At 38.9% G+C, this 20,148-nt stretch overlaps 1 protein-coding gene across 1 annotated transcript in view; it reads right to left on the bottom strand.

Moving 5' to 3' along the window:
- MYO16 (myosin XVI) overlaps positions 1-20,148 on the bottom strand; it is a 412,211-nt gene that overhangs the window by 224,149 nt on the left and 167,914 nt on the right. The window contains exons 5-6 of the mRNA XM_037377384.1: positions 16,207-16,315; positions 1,899-2,023 (exon numbers count right to left, since the gene is read on the bottom strand). Of these exons, the coding sequence (XP_037233281.1) occupies positions 1,899-2,023; positions 16,207-16,315 (234 nt within the window). The remainder of the gene's footprint in view (positions 1-1,898; positions 2,024-16,206; positions 16,316-20,148) is intronic.

Here is a 20,148-nt window from a genome sequence, read left to right as displayed (position 1 = left end):
GAATGTGTGCATTGATACATTTAAGGCATCATTTTTTTGCCTGATTCATCTTAACTTACACATGGGCTTAGATATATTCTATCAAGAGAAAACAAATTTCATTTGCTAGTTACAGTTGAGATACTTGTTTTCTCTGTACAGATAGATGTAGAGCAACAAAAAACTATTCCCAGAACCCTCTGATACACTTAAAGCTAGCACAGACTGGCTGACTCCACACCCATGAATAGAGACAGAGTAGTTCAACAAATTCTGGATTTCCCATCAGTTCATCAGACAAAAGTTTCACATAATAGAAATCTCAAACAAAAGCAAAATAATCCACTCTGTAGCTACTTGTTGCAAGACTATGAAAGAAGTTCAAAAAATCAAAGTTCAACATAAAAACTGTTGATGCAAAAAATGTCCCCTTTGTCAACATCCCATCAAGCAAATAACAGAAACATAACTATCCACAATGATTTTGTCCTAGTATTTTGCAGTACTGTTAAACATATTTCAGACATGCATTTCAAGTGTTCCAGCTAACTACAGAAAAGGTTTTATACAGGATAGATAAGTTCATAACTCAGTTTAACTAAACCAATTCAGACTAAAGTAGCCATAAGAGCAAAGGACAATAGGAACAACTTTGTATTTTACTGTGATTTAGCAGCTTAGCTTAATGTATCAGAAAACTGGAGTTCAGCTTAAATGTATCAGAAAACTGGAAGTTAAATTAATGCTTTTGTATGTCAAACTAAAAGCTGTGTGGTTTCTTCTCACCCCTCCCCTGCTTCCTTCTTGTTTTTAAATACAGTTAACTACCTTAGGGTGGCCACCACAAAAGTCACAGCTTTTATATAGACAGAGCCAGTGGCTGGATTCAACAACCTCAACATGAGCTGCAATATGAGGCTGCTCGCCTTTTCAGTTATAGTTTAAACACTCCACAGGTATTAAAATATGGAATTAAATACTAATGATTCAGTGTACTAATTCAGTATCAGGCAATCTAATTCAGCATAAATGCTGAAATAATAATAAGAAAATAATAAGATTAATGTTCAGTAACATGTGTGTTTCTAATTATTTTAGTACATTTTTTGAAAAAAAACCAGAAGAATTTTTAAAAGTTATTCAATAGCTTAACGTTCACAGAATCACAGAATCATAGAATCATTCTACAATTCCATATCTTAATGTTGCTGGTAAATATTTATTGATTGATAATGATATTGAAGATTTTATATGCAAAGGGAACATTCCACAGACATGCTATCTAGGGAAAAATACATTATTTTTAAGATTATTTAATTACATTAATATTAAAATTATTTGAGAGCTGAAGAAGTAGTGATCCTGAAAAAACAAATGGATAGATCTATTAGCAGAAAAAAGTATAATGAAACATGGTGACTACAAATAACATGCAAATTTGGGAGAAGGAATACTTATCCACTAATATTGTGGATGTTTCTTTACATTGCATCAAGATGGGATAGCGTCATGAAACAGTGTTTTAGCCTGGCTCTGCCAGAAAAGAAGAGCAAAAAACAGGACTCACTGAGTGATGTTTCAGGCCCTTTCTTAGAGAGAATGTCAGAGACCACAAGTATCTGCTGCAGTTCTAAACTACAACGCTAATAATATTTTTTGCTAGTAATTTTTGTATTGCATATTCAGTGGCTCAGAGAATGAAAGTTGTCATTATGACACAGATGTTGCACTAGGCTATTTTAAAATCTGTATGATGCAAGGCACTGGTATATTATCTATTTTCAAAAGGCCAGATGAGAACGAAAATCTTGCATAACATCATTTTGCTTCTTAAGAGAGCTGCCTTGCAAATGTGCTCACCAGTATAGAGCTGCGGTACACGCATATTCTCAGGGTGATGATTACATATTCCCACTCACCAGGGTAACTCCTTCATCATTCTTTTGATTCACAGTTCCTCCACTTGATATGAGCTGTCGGACATCTGTAAGCATTGTCATAGGTCTCTGTATCTTCATTTGGCGCAATGAATTCAGCTCTACGCCTGGAAAAAAGAAAAGGTTAAAACCTTCTGCTATTTCATTCTTTAATAAAGAACTGGTATATGCTTTTGTGTTCTGGCTTTGTAAAAGCTTAATCAACATTTAATCAGACTTCAGTATATATTTATAGAACATGTTTATTTATATTTATCAACAAGTTTACTCATATCTTTGTTTATCAGTCATTACTGATGGATTAATTTAATGTCAGTAAGAAACATCAAATAAACAGGCCTGTTCTCCTACTGACTGGCAAGAGAAGTTGTAAGTAAAGCAGTTGTAATATCATTAAATCCACTGGGACTGTGAATGGGAAAAGGATTAAACACTCTAAGGAAACCGCTCAAGCATTTGAGACTTATTTAATGAAAATTATTTTTGGCTGTATTCTTTTAACCCTGTGTGTACATCACAGTGCCCAGACCAGTTCCCTCAAATCTGTCAGCTCAGCTGCTTGAGAGATTGTGAAGTGAAGCAAGTGACATTAAAACTCAACACTTTTTTATCTGCCTGAGTTATTTTTAACTGGGATTAGTTCTCCAGCTGAGCCTAGACCATTGCAAGGCTCCATAAGCCACAAGAAAACGTAGTATGGAAGCAAGAACAAATAGAAGGGAGTGCTTGTGTCAGCATTGCTAGTGAAAGAAACAGTTGTCAAAGTGCAGTTTTAAAAGGAAGATAAGCAAGGCAGTCTATAACCAAAAGGAAGAGTGGCCTCCAGTCTGAAGAGATTTAAAATTAGAAACACAGGATACAACAAAATTGCTAAGTGGTTAAATTAGCAACTGGCTGTGGCTTGATTGGAATATCTAACCAGAATTCAGGGTTGCTTCCTCTGCTCCTAGCCTCACATTGTCACTTATATCCATATATAGAAAATGTAATTTGAGTATAAAAATCTTTCCTCTCTGCCCTGGCCATGACATAACAAAACCCACATGAATAAATGATTTAACTATTCTCTTCCACATTTCTCAGTGAGCTGAAAAGTAACAAAATAATACATTAAGTTAAATCATACTTATTTAACTTAACATTTTATATACAACAATTCTTGCCGATTTTTACATTACTAAAAAAACTGAAGCATGTTTGAGGGTAAAAGCATATTTTAAGTTTCTTAGTTTTAATCTACCCTGGATCTTCTATAAATTGATGTACCATATGTAGTGCAAAAAAGAATCACTTTCTTTCTCTTTGCTACTATACATGCTGCTTTATGTTCTGAATCTTACTTGCCTGCAGCGCTTTGAAAAATATCCAGTGTGAGCACTGAGTTGCTGGTCACATTTACTTATTCTCATATTTTCACACCTGTCACCTACATGATACTAAATGATGCCAAATGTAAAACACAAACCTAAACCTAAGCTGGAGAAAATGAGATGTTATTGTATCTGGATTAAAACCTGTGATCTTTCACATAAATGTAATTCAAACAAATACATGTATACATATATATATATATACACACACAGAATACTGATAGCTTCAAGTAGATAACCATGCAAAACCAAAATGTGCTAGCATCCTGTTGCTAGACTACAACGGACATTGTATCTCCTATCAACATATTCATTTTGTCAGAACTGAAGTTCTCATGCCTACCTCACATTTCACAGTAATAATTTAAAAGTACCTGATGACATTTACACATTACTGATGTCACATGATATCAATTAAATCTCTCTCTCTTTTCCCCCCCCCCCCCCCCCCTTTATTTTCTGTTTCTGGCTATCTCCTGCTTTTGTACACTAGTAGGATTTTGTACACTAGTAGTTTTAACATTCTTGTCCCAGAGATGGAACTCTCTCAAATGCACACAAAACACTATGTGGTGTGAAGGGCTACATACACCTAAAATCTGGCTTTTGCAGCGCTGACTTCACTTTTTAAACGTTTCACAGACAGACTGAGCAGCTGAAATGAAACTTCACTGGTCATGATAAAGTTCTTTATAATATTGTCAAGTAAGAAAGATAAAAGTTTTAAAATATATGTATTATTTTTACCTGATGAAGGCAGCCATTTTTAAGTAGAATCATAGAATCATCAAACCATTTAGGTTGGAAAACACATTTAAGATCATCAATTCCAACCATTAACCCAGGACTGCCAAGTCCATCACTAAACCATGTCCCTAAGCACCATATCTACATGTCTTTCAAATATGTTCCAGGGATGGGGACTCAACCATTTCCTTGGGCACCCTGTTCCAATGCTTGACAACCCTTTCAGTGAAGAAATTGCTCCTAATATCCAATCTAAACCTTCCCTGGCACAATTTGAGGACATTTCCTCTTGTCCTACCATTTGTTATCTGGGAGAAGAGACCGACCACCACCTGCCTACAACCTCCTTTCAGGTAGTTCTAGAGAGCAATAAGATCCCCCTGGAGTCTCCTCTTCTCAGACTAAACAACTCCAGTTCCCTCAGCTGCTCCTCACAGGACTTGTGTCCCAGACCCTTCACCAGCTCCGTTGCCCTTCTCTGGACACGCTCCAGCACCTCAGTGTCCCTCTTGCAGTGAGGGGCCCAAACCTGAACACAGGATTCGAGGTGCGGCCTCACCAGTGCTGAGTGCAGGGGGACAATCACTGCCCTGGCCCTGCTGGCCACACTGTTCCTGATACAAGCCAGGATGCTGTTGGCTGCCTTGGCCACCTGGGCACACTGCTGGCTCATCTTCAGCTGACTGTCAACCAGCACCCCCAGATCCTTTCCACCAGGCAGCTTTCCAGACATTCTTCCCCAAGCCCAGTAGCACTGCATGGGGTAGTTGTGATCCAAGTGCAGTACCTGGCAATTCTCACTGTTGAACTTCACACAATTGGCCTCAGCCCATCAATCCAGCCTTTCCAGATTCCTCTGCAGAGCCTTCCTGCCCTCAAGCAGATCAACACTCCCTTCCAGCTTGGTGTCATCTGCAAACTTACTGAGGGTGCACTCAATCAATCCCCTTGTCCAGATCATCAGTAAAGATACTAAAGAGAACTGGTGCCAATACTGAGCCCTGTGGAACACCACTTGTGACCAGCTGCCAACTGGATGTAACTCTTTACCAGCACTCTTTGGGCCCAGCCAACCTGAGACCTATTTACACAATGTAGAGTACACCCATTCAAGGCATGAGCAGCCAGTTCCTCCAGGAGAGTGCTGTGGGAGACAGTGTTAAAGGCTTTACTAAGGTCCAGGTAGACAACATCCACAGCCTTTCCCTCCTCCACTACATGGGTCGTCTTGGAGGTGACAAAGGCGATCAGGTCAGTAAAGCAGGACCCGACTTTCATAAACCCATGCTGGCTGGGCCTGATCCCCTGGTTGTCCTGCACATGTCATGTGATGGTGCTCAGGATGACCTGCTCCATAACTTTTCCCAGCACCAAGGTCAGACTGATAGGCCTGTACATTCCTGGTTTCTCCTTCCTGCCCTTCTTGTAGATGGGCATCACACTGGCTAACCTCCAGTCTTCTGGGACCTCCTCAGTCAGCCAGGGTTGTTGATAAATGATGGAGAGTGGCTTGGCAAGTTCTTCCACCAGCTCCCTCAGTACCCTCGGGTGGATCCCACCCGGCTCCATAGACTTGTATGTGTCCAAGTGGAGCAGCAGGTCACTGACTGTCTCCAGTTGGACTATGGAGAATTCATTCTGCTGTACTACTGACACAAGTACTACTGACAGAACTGATGTTAATTTTTTATTCCTTTTGATCTTCCCAGTAAACAATTAGAACAAGTTTTGTTTTTCAAGGAGAGAGGCAACAGGAGGAAATTAATGTACTGCCCTCTTTTCTGTATGGATATTATCTCAAACACTCACTAATGAAAAATAAGTTCACAATCCCCAAAGTGGGAGTACCAGTTTCTAGCTTTCCCCAGGTAGAAGAAAAAAAAACAAACCAAAAATAAAAACAAAAACAAAACAAACCTGAGAATGAAACAATTATTATCAGGTTGTTTGGTTCATCATGTTTCATGTAAATTACAGGCTGAGGGCAGAGGCCAGCTGAGTCCACTCAGCCTTTTCCAGCAATTTACTACTGACTTACACTCAGCATGATTAGAGAATTAACTTATCAGTATATTTACTAACAGTTAAATATTGATTCTTACACCTTGTAAACTGCATTTTACAGAACCTTGGTGTGTCCTGTCAGGGGCTGCAAAAAAACTGATTGTTGAAAGATTAACTTTGCTCATGCTGAAGGAGAAATGAAGAAAAGAGTTCATCTGCATCAATTGCTATGTACATTCTATCAGAAATGTAATTAGACCCATCAGCTCAGACAAAAAGCATAAACAGTGGTACATAGCAACAAAAGGCACAGTCTCTGTGAATCTCAAGACAGCCTTACTGGCTTCAAACTAACAGTTGTATAAATGAATGATACACATTTCATTAAACAAATAGCAGTAAACAGCCTGGCAAGTGAGCTATCATAGTGACATTAGTTCCATAGCCTTTATTTGTTAAATATCCAAAGGAGTCTTGAAAATGCTAAAGAAACAACAGAAGCAACAGAGATGCCCTTCCTCTGCCTTTATAGAAAATAGAATGAAAACATGAAAAAAAATAATCTAAATTGCAATCTTAGAATTGCAGGCTTTTGAATTCCAAGACCTTGGGAACTGTTAGGCTTAAGAGTGAAGGCTTCTCTGGCAGGGAGCTGGGAAGCAGACTTACCAAGCATGCACATGTATCATTCTCTGAGTCTCAAACAAGGAGACCTGGTCAGTAACTGCCTTCCCTTAATCAAGTCTGTAATTCTGGAGAGTCCGCTCTCCCTCCCCAGGGCGTGATACTTTTCATGACTTTAGACAGAACAACAATATGTTACTCATACAGTAAGTAACTCTTGCTGCCTGAATCAAAGAATGACCTTCATGTTGCTTTTCAAAGGGGAAATGTGGTTTAGATATTCAGCTCAAATGGGACAACAGCCAGCATGAATAAATAGAGGAAGAAAACCAAACTGGCATGTACTATGGGAATGGATTCACATTTCAAAAGACGGAAAGTCAAAAAGAAAGGCATAGGATGGAAAATACTCTCCAAATACCCTGTAAAATCAGAACAAGAGCTACACACTCACAAAACGGTTAAAACAGTAGTGACCCTGCAGGGCACAGCATTTGTGGATGGCTATCGGTGCTGATGACAGACAGGAGCATAACCTAGAAGCTACAAAATGTATTACTTCTCACTGCTTCAGAAAAAACACCTGACAAGGTCATTTCATGTGCTTTGGCTGTCTCACCTTCTCTGGCATAGGGTTATAGAACTGACAACCCAAAGGAATGCAAAAGCCTCAGATAAAGAGGGAAAGTAACTTTTGGGAAGTTGCAGTGGTAAAGAAATACATGGCAAACATACCTGAAAATTGCTATAAAAAGTATTTTCCTCATAAATGTCCAGTACTAAGTCTCTCCATCTGTGAGGAGAACACCCATTCCTGTGATGACTACAAAGCAAAACAATCAGGCTCTGGGAAATACCCACTGTAGCTACTCTTTCTGCAATTTGCACATCTCATTCTCCAATGGGCTTAATAGTCCAGAAGCAAGGTCAATATCATTTTGTCTTGCAAACACAAATGTATATTAAAAACTCGCAACAAATTTGAGAAGCCAGTCTCTCCCTTCCTCTTACTTCAGTCTTCTGACACCCTATCTATATCTGCCCTTCCTGCACAGAGCTGTAAACACAGCAAGGCTCTTTTCACCTCAGGTGTGATGAGCCTGTCTGTATTCTTCTATAATTCTGGGGACACTGTGGTTTAAAATGTCTATTTTTCTCCTGTACAACGTAGTATTGGATAGACATGCTGACAAAAATTTATAAGAAAAAAAAAAAAAAAGACATGGTACCATTCTTGAAATGTTTATTTTCATTCATGAAAATATTCAGGTGTAGCAGTTACTTTATCCAGCTTTATTTGCTTAAAGTTTAGAAGGACTTTTCTGGCTGCTTACTAAATAGCTTTGTAAAGAGCATTATTTTGTTAAATGACATTGTTCAGTAGTTCTTGTGCATATTGTTTGGCATTATGTGCATCTGATTTTCAAAGGTCAGCATATGAACAGATACATTTTAGCAATATTAATTATGTGAGAAGGGAAGCCAATATTTTCAGTATCTGCAAAAGTATGCTTATTTGCAAAACTACTGCGACCTATAGCTCTAATTCACTGCAGAAGTACTGACTGACTGCTGGAGGTGGGTTTTACCTCTTTGCCTTTAAAAATATCATTACATATGCTTAGTGAAGGATGTTTAATTTATTTCCTTCTAGTCTGAAAATGCTATCAGAAATGAAATTCCCATCTCTTCCTCATGTAGACACCAGTGACAATTCTCTCACTCTAGCAAAACATGCTTTTTTTCTTCTCTTTTCTACAATATGGATGTTGATGACCCTTCCAGCTAAAATTAAGTTAAACGAACTGTCTCTTCTTAACTTGTATGAAAACAAAACTATTTCTTGTAATTTATTTTAACAGACTGGCACAATCTCAAGATTTAATACTAAAGCATTCATCTGTGAATGTCTTGCACATTTACTATTTTATTTGCAATATTAATACCAGAACACAGAAGCAAAACAAGTGTATCATTGTCTCTGGTTACTTGCAATAAGTATCATGGCTGAAATGAGCTCTTCACATATGGTATTTCTATACTCAGGATTTATCTGTAATGTCTTAATATGTTATGGTTACATGTTTTTGTGAGAGAGCAGTAAAAGCAGGCACACATGTCAGGGAGCCAGGAGCTGAGGGTGAACACAGGGCAGGCAGGGTGGTGGTCTTGCTGACTAGAGCACTGCCCCACAGTACTCAAACAGGAAAATTGAGCAGGTCTGGTGATGGGAATCAGGGCCAACCAATAGTCTTGGGATTGCCAGGAAAGACCTAGCAACAAATCCAGACAAATCAGGTGACGCCAGGAAGTCAAGTCAGTGATTCAGGGTTGGGATCAGGCAAGGTTCATTGCTGGGCACAAGAATGCCTCAAGGGCAAGAACCTGAGCCTAAATGTGTCCCCCAAGACAAAGCATGGGTGAAAGATAATGATAAGGCTTCTCCCAGATCTGCCTCACAATTTTACTCTTTTCTCAGCTGACTGCTCCCAGGTTACACAGCTGTACCTTATCAGAGTTGGCTTTGAGCACAGGCAGCCAAGCCCCTGCAAACAAGGGGGGCAGGTTTCAGGACCTCTGGGCGCACTCAGGGCACTGAATATTTTTTTTTCTAACTTGCTAAAGGTTATAGTTTTAGGAATTCTATAAAAAATGATAATTTATTTCTGATGGTAACAGATTATTCATCAGTAAATTGTTTGAAAGGAAGCTAAAAGAGCATCCCCAGTTTCTGATATTCTTCACAATCTTTTTTCAAATCTTTGCAAAGCCTATTTATTAGTCAAGGATATGTCTGTTTTCCTTCTAGCATCAGTAACAATGTAGATCATAAACTACTCACTGTAACTTAAAACGTTAATTCAAGTGCCAAAAGTCTGCACAGTGAGTTTAAAGGTTTTCCCTTTGATAGAAACATATGGGTAACATGCTGGAAACACACAAACATTAAAAGGAGTCTAAGACTTTAAGGTCAGCTCCTCAAGAGTTAGAAAATACAAAAATTAATGTAGCTTGTTCAAGTTTATATTAGAAAACAGAAAGGCCAAAGGAAGACAGATGAGCATTCTCAACTATGACATTTTCAATGTGTCATGTTTTCTGTGTGCTTCATTTTTAGGACTTGAAGGGATCTACTGAAACATCTCATTTGGTCCCCTGTTCTCACTTGCAAAACTATCACCTAACTCCTATCAATTAATCAAGCTCACCACAGAAAATTTTTGTGTGTGATGATGTTATGGGTAGGTGGATCCCAATCAGCAAGAATCAGAGTGAAAAGACTTTGAACCACTCCAAGGCTGTTTGGTTTTGGTTGCCTGTTTTTCTGTCAACGTACTGCATCAATATTATTAACAGAAAATTTGAAACCAGAAATCTAGATGACATTGCATATAGTTCTAAAATAGACAATATATCAGGGGATTGTTTTAGCTTGACTTCACTGATCTTTAGGTGTTGACAGTTGTGGGGCTGCTGGGGTGGCTTCTGTGGGGCTGTTCCATGTGGACCACGAACAGCTCTAGTCAGGTACAGCAGACCCACCGCAGGACACAGCTGAGCTTGTCAACCAAGTCTGGCACCTCTGTGAAAATGTATTTAAGGAATGGCATAAACAGTGGACAGAAAGACAAAGGGAGAAACAGTTGAGGGAACACCAAAGTCAGAGAAGTAGGGAGAGGAGGTGCTCTCTTCAGGTGTCAAAGCAGAGATTCCCTGTAGCCCATGGAGGACCCACAATGAAGCAGATGGACATTCCTGAAAGAACAGCATACCTGAACCGCAGTGGAGCAGAGGAAAAGTGTAGAGAGAAGTGGCAGAGAGAAACTGCTGTGTAGTGACTGTAGCTCCTCCACCCCCTTGCACCACTTGTGGGGGTAGAGGAGTCAGGAGTGAAGTCAAGCCTGGGAAAGGGGCTGGAAAGGTGTTGTTTCAATGTTTGTCTTTCCGTTTCTCACTACCTGAATCTATTCCAATTGACAATTTTCCCCAAGCCAAGCCTGTTTTGCCTGTGACAGTAACTGGTAAGCAATCTCCCCATCTTTATCTTGACCCATGAGCTTTCTCATCCTATTTTCTCCCTCTGTCCAGCTCAGGAGGGGGAATGAGTGAGCAGCTGGGTGACAGTTTGGCTTTTAGCTCTACCACACTAGATTTTATGAATAATTTCAAAGTACTTTAAATTTTAAATTAAAATATTTTTGAATGCATTTTTCTATCACATCCTAGATTACTGTATAGTGTCAGTCTTTTTTTCCTTGATCCTTTTGCCCACTACTTTTCTGAATCAGCTTTTCCTGAACGTCTTATTCCCTCTATGTTGTTAAACAGCTGACTTCAGGGAAATTGTCCTTATGCAGTAATTTATGACTTGACTGTTTCTGGCTAATGTTAAACACTGTCTTCAGTGAAGGATCTTGTACTAACCTGCAGCTTCTATTTTTTTTATTTTGTTCTACCTACTGTTGCAAGGCAGAAACAGAAATTTATTCCTTCTACTTTGCACCTGAAAATTAAGGGTTAATCCATTTGCTAGTAAGAATTTAATAAACCATGGCTTATTTTTGTGAAATCTGCACAGTATTGTAACTAATTTACAATGACAAAAGACTACCTAAATGGATAGGACTTGCACGTGATTTTGGCTCTATATACACCTGAATATGATTCCCTTAATATTCTAAAACAAAACAGATCCATTATTCACACAGTTTGGAATACTATAAAAGATTTTGATTAAGTAAGTGAAATCTCTATTACTATCAAAGGTCAATAAGCTTTAACCAGCTATTTTAAATACCCCACAGAAAATGAATTGTTAAAACCCAAGAATAATACCTTGTAGAAAAGGAATAACCAATTTTTTTCTGTACCTGTATCCTAGTAGAAAAAGAAAAGCCATCTATACCTTCAGGTAGATATATTATTTAAGTATTCTCATTCTTGTGAACAAAAAAGTTCACAATAGATGGTTTTATTTTGGTTTTGTAATAATCTGATAGTGAATAAACTTTCACTATACAATAGACAAGAAAGATACTGGTTTGCTTTCAGATGTGTTGGATACTTAGACAGCTCTTAAAAAAAACAACAACCAGAAGTAAAATACCCAGAGACTGTTTTCTCAGATTAAATAACCAGGCTGAAGTTCTTGTAATGCATGGTTATTCTTTTGAAAGCTGAAGCCTGGGATCTTGGAAGACAAAAGGGGCCACTTCATTTCTGGAAACAAATTACACAGTGAACATATTAACTCCTGTCACTTATCAAATCTGGAATCAAGAAATATCTGTCACTCGTTTGTAGTTTATATCTGAGTCATCAAACACAATATGCATCTAAATATCAAGAAAGAAAACAAAAATGTTGCATTCTTCAAAGCATTAGATTCAAAACAGCCTAACGGAAAAGGACGCAACGTTAAGAGTCATATGTCATAACCAGAGTTTCACTGACACACTTCTACAGTAGAACATTCTGCCTCTAAAAGCAAAGAGAAAACGCTAGCTGTTACTTGAATTTTGACATTTTAAAAATGGGATTAATACAACAAAAGCTTTGCCTTAAAACATAAAGCTGATATTAATATAAATAAAGGTTACAGAAGGTGCCAGGTGGACTTTCTCAATGATTCCAATAATCAACCAGGTTCAGAATAAAACAGGGTAAATAGCGGGGGGAAAACAAAACATTTTACACTTCCTAATATTTTCATTTCACCTCTGGAGGGAGACACTTCCTGGAAATAAACAATTAAAGGATAAGAGACTACAGGTATAAGTTGCAAGAAAGAAAATTTCAACTGAAAATAATATGGAAAAAAATTACATGATGATGGCTCAGCACTGGAATGGGAGCCCAGAAAGGTCATAGAATCTCCAGCCCAGCATGGCCCTGAGTAATTTGGGCTACTCTCAGTTGGCCGTGCCTTGGCAGGATGTTGGAGCAGATGGTATCCCCATCTTATTTTTCAAAGTCATTAAGTGTCATGACTTTCTTCTCATAGCAAAACAAGAAGACCAGTAACATGCAAAGCCAATGATATCTTGGTGCAGAACAAATTTAATAGTGTTTAAGAGTGTTCTCCTAGTGGCCAGTCAAATGGTAAGTCTTCTGCTCTCCAGTGACGGTATTTCCTAGAACTCCACTAAAGGTAATAGGAATTTAGATACTAAAGCTAGTGTATAGGTATCTACATACAGACCTCTAAATCTAAATACCATCACCTTAAACCAAATCCCATCCTATGTAGCAGACTTCTATGCCTCAACTAGCCAATCTGGGCTCCCTTCAGGGTACTTGGAAAGAGGCATGTTGTTCAGATCATAATTCAGATGACCCGTTACAAATACCTAACTTTGAAGCACCTTTTTTGCTCTAAGGAGGGCTTGCTAGAGAGTTATTACCAGACACTTGATTTAGATAGATCAGCCCCAATAAATTCCTGGAATTCAGGAGAACACCAGGCTTCTGAGTGCTCCTAGGACATGACCAAATATCATACAGTTAAGCTATTTCCACCATTTTCCTAAATGTGAATTTGGATGCTGTATTTTCCATTCCATCCTTGATTAGTGAGATCTTAAATTAAGCTCATAGTATACTAGAATTATTCTCCAACACAAAGGATGCTTTTAATATATAAAACATATTGTAAGGTATACTTAGGTATAGGTAAAATTTGCTTATTGCTTTCTTCAGTCAGTAATTATTTTCAGTATACAATGTAACATAGGTTACATAACAATGTAATGTCAGAGAAAGGTGATATCTGTACAAGAAAAGAGAATATTTTAATGAAATACACAGAATTTTATGTAGACTTCAGTAATATAATCTCCATATAATGTCCTGATGAGATATATTCCATTGCAACAACGAGGTACCTATGAAACCTGTCAGGCAGTACCTAGACGATTAACTTTACTTTGCACTTGTGATACTCCTGTGCCCTATAAGATCATTTACAAACAGAACTCAAAGAATTAACCTCAGTAAATATGAAAAAAAATATTTTAAAATATATAAATCATTACATGCATCTAAGACTATTGTTATCACCTATGGCTCCAGGCCTTCCACAGAGTAAATTAGGTTATCCATGACAGTGAACAGGGAGTTCACTCATTACGATCTGTAGTACAGTTAAACAGATACAGTAAAGTACCACAGTGATGAAAACTGTAAGAAATTATAAACACACAAGACTTCTAAGAACTTTAATGTCCCAAATTAACAAAGTTTCTGTAGCATCAAAGCTACTTGTTCCAATCTTAATTTGTTTCATCAAAGTACACTGATAGTTTCTTATTTTCTTTTTAGCTGAGCCATACGGCACTTGATTTTATTTTTCCCTGTGAATTTTGCAATTAGAGATAATGATTAGAGTATAGTCTATTTTATGCAGCAATTTCTTCTTAAGATTGTAAACCAGGCTGCACAACTGAATGGAGACTATTAAGGAAAGCTTTTAGGAACGCAGGGAAGTACAGAGAATGGGGAAATGTACCTTATACATCATATTTAAAGGGTGAGGCTATAGCTGGGTGTTTCACAGCACTACCGGCTGAAGTTGGTATTTACCATAGGATCAGCTAACGCTCCTGTATAACAAGATTTTTGGCTGTGACATTGTTCTGTGTTGGGATATGCATATGCAGGTGCAATGATGAGGGCTTCATGGGAACAGTCCATAGAGAATCATTTAGTCTGGGCAATTCAAAGTAAATCATACTTAACCAGACAGTTTTATTTCCTTCAAGGATTCCCTCCTCAATTACTATTAGCCAGGGTAGATCATATAAGTAATTCAGAAGATACAAATTAAATTTTTAAAACTTAAAATAAGGGTACTTTGAATTGTCTATTATTACAAGGAGAATGGTAGCAGACCAAGCAAAGTTGATGGGCATTTTGTCATTGGTCACCCAAAGGCCAGGATTTCAGACAGTACTGCAATTAAGGGATAGAATTGATCTACCCTAACAGTCTAAAACTAAGACTGATAAACTACTACTTGCCAGCTTAAGTTCCTATTAGTCAAGAGAAAGAAACTGGAAAAAAACAGAAAGTTCTGGAAATCAGTCCTCCTCACCCAGCCAGGTTAGGAAGAGCTGAAACAATACATGCATTTCCTATTTCTCTCCATTGACCAAAAGAAAAGGTCTGGATGATTAGCACAGGCTTAGCTATCTCAAGTTAGTAGAGTTAGATCTCACCTTTATAATGTTTAAGGTTTTTTTTTCTTTGGAAACTTCCACATTCATAGAATCATTGTTAAATGAGGAATGGTGCCTCTCCTATCTACTGTAAAAGAAAAATCCACCGTTCCTTCAATGTAGACAGTTTGCCAAGAAACTAGTGAATCTTTTAAATATTTTTTTTCTCCAGCTCTATTTCATTTTGCAACCAAACAAAAAGAGAGACAAACCAAGGAAAGAGGAAGCTTTTTCTGATAGATCTGCATTAGTAATTGCCAGTAAGCAGACTATATCTTGTTGTATGCTACCTGTTATATACCACATGAGCACTTAGACTGCAAATACCTGCATTTTGCATGGCAATTAAGTTTTTAGAAGCTAATACCTGTCTTGCCAGGAGAAAAAAAGAAAACCAGAATTCATGAGCTGTGAAGACATTGCCAGGCACTAAGGAAGCAAAATTATAGAATATACCTGTGTAATACACTGGATGTGCTATGGACTAACAGTATTGGGCTTGAACACTGAGTGTGATTTCCTTGCCAATCTTTGTTAACTTCTCTTGGAAGTGTTCGTTAACAGGATACAACTTAACTTTATGTTACGTTAAAACAGATTTTATATCTGAAGTCATTGTTGAAATTACATGTATTTATATTACTGCCCATTATTTCCACTTAGTACATTTTCCTCAGTGTTAATGATGAGCCACATACAATGTTAATAAAACCTATTACAGCCATAAGCAATGCTAGAAACTCACTTCAGAAGCCTTACAAACCCTTTTTTTTCAATATAGGTCCTGCCATCTATAATGTATTAAGCATATTTCACAACAGAAATCCAACTACAGTATTTTCTCAATACAAAACAGAAACAATACTAATATTTTTGAAAAAATATAAAAATTCATATAAATTATCATTCAGATGATTAGCAGAGATTTATTTATTTAACAGTCTGTCACTGGAAAAAATACACTTTGAGGCTATACACAACTCACATGCAAAATGAAACAAAATGTGAAACCTGGTCCTCACACTGTTAGTTTTTTTAAAAGCTTCTGCATTACTGTAGTTTTTTCTGCTTTGAATTGGCATTCTAGCACCTCCATATGAATGGGCAAAAGTAGATCTGACAATGACCACTGCCACGAAGCTCTGTTAGTTGTTCCAGTTTAAACATACTGAAAACTTTTGTGACTCCAAATAGTCTTCCTCCCCTTCATCTCCAAACTAGTATCGTTCCACTGGCTTCAGTGTTCTCTTATGTCAAATTAATATCCATAATTTTGGGGTTTATGTCATGTTCACTGAAAACATTCCAGAAGCTGAAGGGCTGACTTACCATTTTCTTCCAAGTACATCAGAAGGATGCTGCTAGATTCAGTCCCTTCTATGGCATAATCAAGTGCAATGTTTCCATTAACATCTTGCAGAAGCACGTTTGCTCCAGCCTACAGACAAAAATTAAAAACATTTTAGGATTTTGTAGTGAAATCTCAAAACACTACTGGGGTTTTTATACATTCCCATTCAGAAACATTTCAAAGCTAGGTTTCTTAGACAGCAGGCTGGTTATAATCTGAAGCAAAACAAATCAAAACACTCAAAAAAGCAAATACTGCAGGAGCGGGCTGCAAACTAGGACCATGCATGGCAATCAGTTAGCCGAGGGGAGTGTGCTCGAGCTTGTCTAGACAGCAATTAACATGATGAGGCATGTTTGCAGAGCACAGGGGAGTGGGAGATGGATGGCGCCAAGGAAAGGTAACACCTTGCTGTTAATTGCTGGTAGTTAACCACCAATCAGGGATTGCCTAGTATGCAAGGCTTAGCCTCGAGAACCAATTAGTTTAAAACGCGCAGCTTCTGAAAGTGTATAAAAACGCGTGCTCCTGTACAATAAACCGATATTTGCTTGCATCAAGCTGCGTTCCGTCTCCTCATTCGCCGCAAATTGGTGACCCCGACGTGATCCGTTTAAGGATCTAACGTGAAGGGCTTTCGAATCGCCTATCTGAGTGACATGCAGCGAATCCCACAGAACTTTGAATGATCTGCTGAAAGGAAGCAGGAGCCGGCCAGAAATCCCTCCGGAGGTGAGCTGTGGGAAATCCGTAATGGGGAATCAGGCTTCGTCCCCAGAAGGAGACGTTTATGAGCTTATGAAAGGTCTTCTTAATAAACATAAGAAAAATATCTCTGGACAAGACCTTAAAGCAATGCTCAAGTGGGTGCAAGTAAATATGCCCGCAGTGACTGCATCTACAATTTTTACGCGGGAACTTTGGGACGACACAGGGGTGAAATTATGGGATTCTGCGACAAAAGGCAATATTGAGTCCCACCGTCTGCTTTCTTCATGGAGAGTTATTTTTGAGACTATGAAAGCAGAGGAAGGAGAGGAGGAGGAATCGCAAGCTCCTATAGCTCTTTCCTCATCAGCCTCTAAGTCACAGTGCTCTAGACCCCTGGGTGTCAATGCAGTGGGGTATCCGCCAGAAGAAGATCCTTTTGACCCAGGACCGATGGACCGTGAAAAAGAACCTGATTTATACCCTCCTGATCTACGTGATGTGTGGACAAAAATAAAGAAACAAGCCTTAAAGGAGGGGGATTTGGACATGGCTAAAACTATAGTTGCGCCGGTCTTGTATTCTCAGGGTCGAGCAGGGGGAGCACGATGCGAGGCTCTTTCTTTTTCGGTTGTTAAAGAACTGCGCCGCACAGTTACAGAACACGGTATTTCTTCTCCCTATTTTATAAGCCTGTTATCTTCTGTGTTTGATACTTATATCATGACTCCTCATGATTTGAAATCTTTAGCACGATTGTTACTAACCCCGACTCAGTATACGTTGTGGGAGTCGCATTGGAGAGGGGGACTGCAAGCACTCCTGCTCACGTATGTTAATCATAATGATGCTGCATTAGCTGCACTGACAATAGAGCATCTTACGGGCACCGGGGCACATGCTGATCCGGTAACACAGGCTCAACACTGCCCCCGTGCGGCTCTCGAGGCAATTAGAGAAGAGGCAAAAAAGGCTTTTTTCCAGGTTCCTGGTGTACAAAAGCCACAAAAAGCTTTTACTAACATCACTCAGGAGTCTCGAGAACCTTATATGCAGTTTATTGATAGGCTAAAACAGGCTTTGGAACGTCAAGTAGATAATGCGGAAGCTCGGGATATATTGCTAACAAAACTAGCTGTTGAAAATGCTAATGCTGATTGTAAAAGGCTATTGAAGTCTCTTCCCAACCCAAACCCCACTCTGGTGGAAATGGTGGAAGCATGTAACCGAATCGGTACGGTTGACCATAAGTTTGAAGCTATGGCTGCTGCTTTTGCAACAATGAGTGGTGTGGGGAATTGCTATGGTTGTGGTAAGCCTGGTCATCTAAAGAGAAATTGTCTTGCGCGGGCTGCGGGGAATAAACAACAACCTCCTGGTCCTGGAGTTTGTCCGACATGTCGGAAAGGGCGTCATTATGCTAATCAATGTCGATCTAAGTATGATTTCCAGGGACAACTGATACAGGGAAACCGACCGCGGAGCGCGGGGCAGCGATGCACGCAGACACAAATGCCACAGCTGACATTTCAACAAGCTCGGAGAGAAGTACCGACGCCTCAAGTCTCTGTCCAGCAACCTCAGGCAGCGCAGGATTGGACCTGGCAACCTCACACACAGCGCTTACTGTCTTTACAGATGGATCAGGCAAATCACATAAATCTGTTCTTCTATGGTGGGATGATCAACGGAGACAATGGGATTCGGATATAGAGACAGTCTCCGGTTCACCTCAAATAGTAGACCTGAATGCAGTTGTTCGTGTTTTCTGAAAATGGAATGTACCACTCAACCTTGTTACTGATTCTGCTTATGTTGCAGGTATTGTTACACGAGCTGAAGCTTCTGTGCTGCGGAATGTTTCACATTCACAACTTTTTACCCTGTTACAGGAACTTATTTTCCTTTTGGACTCTCGATCTGCACCTTATTTTGTTATGCATATTAGGTCTCATACCTCATTACCTGGTTTTCTTGCAGAAGGCAATCGACGAGCTGATCTATTGACATTACCAGTTCAAGTACTGCCAGACCGTATTGCACAAGCTAAACTAAGTCACTCTTTTTTTCCATCAAAATGCTGGAGCTCTTAAGCGACAGTTTGACCTTACTTCTCAACAAGCATCAAATATTATTGCTGTCTGTCCTGATTGTCAAAAACATTCTTTCCCATCAATTGCTACAGGAGTTAATCCTAGAGGATTACAAAGCCTACAATTATGGCAAACAGATGTCACACATTATTCTGAATTTGGTAACCTTAAATATATCCACTCTTCCATTGATACATTTTCAGGTGCCTTGTTTGCCTCTTGTCACACAGGAGAAAAGGCACGAGATGTTCGTAGACATTTAATGTGTGCTTTTGCTACATTGGGTATTCCCTTAAAGATAAAGACAGATAATGGGTCCAGCTTATGTTTCAACCACTATAAAAACCTTTCTTGCCCTATGGGGTATAACTCATATTACTGGCATTCCTCATTCCCCCACCGGTCAATCTCTCATTGAACGGTCTCATCAGTCTCTAAAGCGTTTATTACAACAACAAAAAGGGGGAATGGGAATGGCTATTCCGGAGGAACGGTTACAGAAAGCATTGTATGTTTTTAATTTTTTGAATTGTTCTTTAATAGATAACAACCCACCGATAGTTCGACATTTCACTGCAAATGCCTCCTTCGAGGCACGGGTTAAAGCCCCAGTATTGGTCCGAGATCCAGAAACAGGTAAAATTATGGGACCATATCCTCTTGTTACATGGGGGAAAGGTTATGCTTGTGTCTCTACAGAAAAAGGACCTATATGGGTCCCAGCGAAGAATGTAAGACCTTTCCGTGAACCTTTACTGCAGACAACTGATACCGACACCGACCCTACAGAATGAAATAAAAACTGTGTGAGGATTACTGTTTTGCATTAATGTTAGATACCCAAAATCAGGACATAGAATATAGATTTTGCCTTTTACAGCGCCTAGAACGAAAACTATCACCCTGGCTCAAACCACTTAACAAAGGTAATACGTTTGGACTAAGCACGGGACAGGACAACTCGGACAATGATTCCATTGACACTGATAAGGGGAATGAAGGATTCATAATGAGAGAATAACTAGGTATTGTGAAGGAGAATAGGAAAGATAAACATGGTTATTTAGTGTTTAATAGGTGTCTGCACGCTTGTAGAGATATATAGTTATGTAACTACAG

Source organism: Falco rusticolus, chromosome 2 (genome assembly GCF_015220075.1).
Source record: "Falco rusticolus isolate bFalRus1 chromosome 2, bFalRus1.pri, whole genome shotgun sequence".
NCBI classification, from domain to species: Eukaryota; Metazoa; Chordata; class Aves; order Falconiformes; family Falconidae; genus Falco; species Falco rusticolus.
This window is presented reverse-complemented; position numbering and strand designations above follow the sequence as displayed.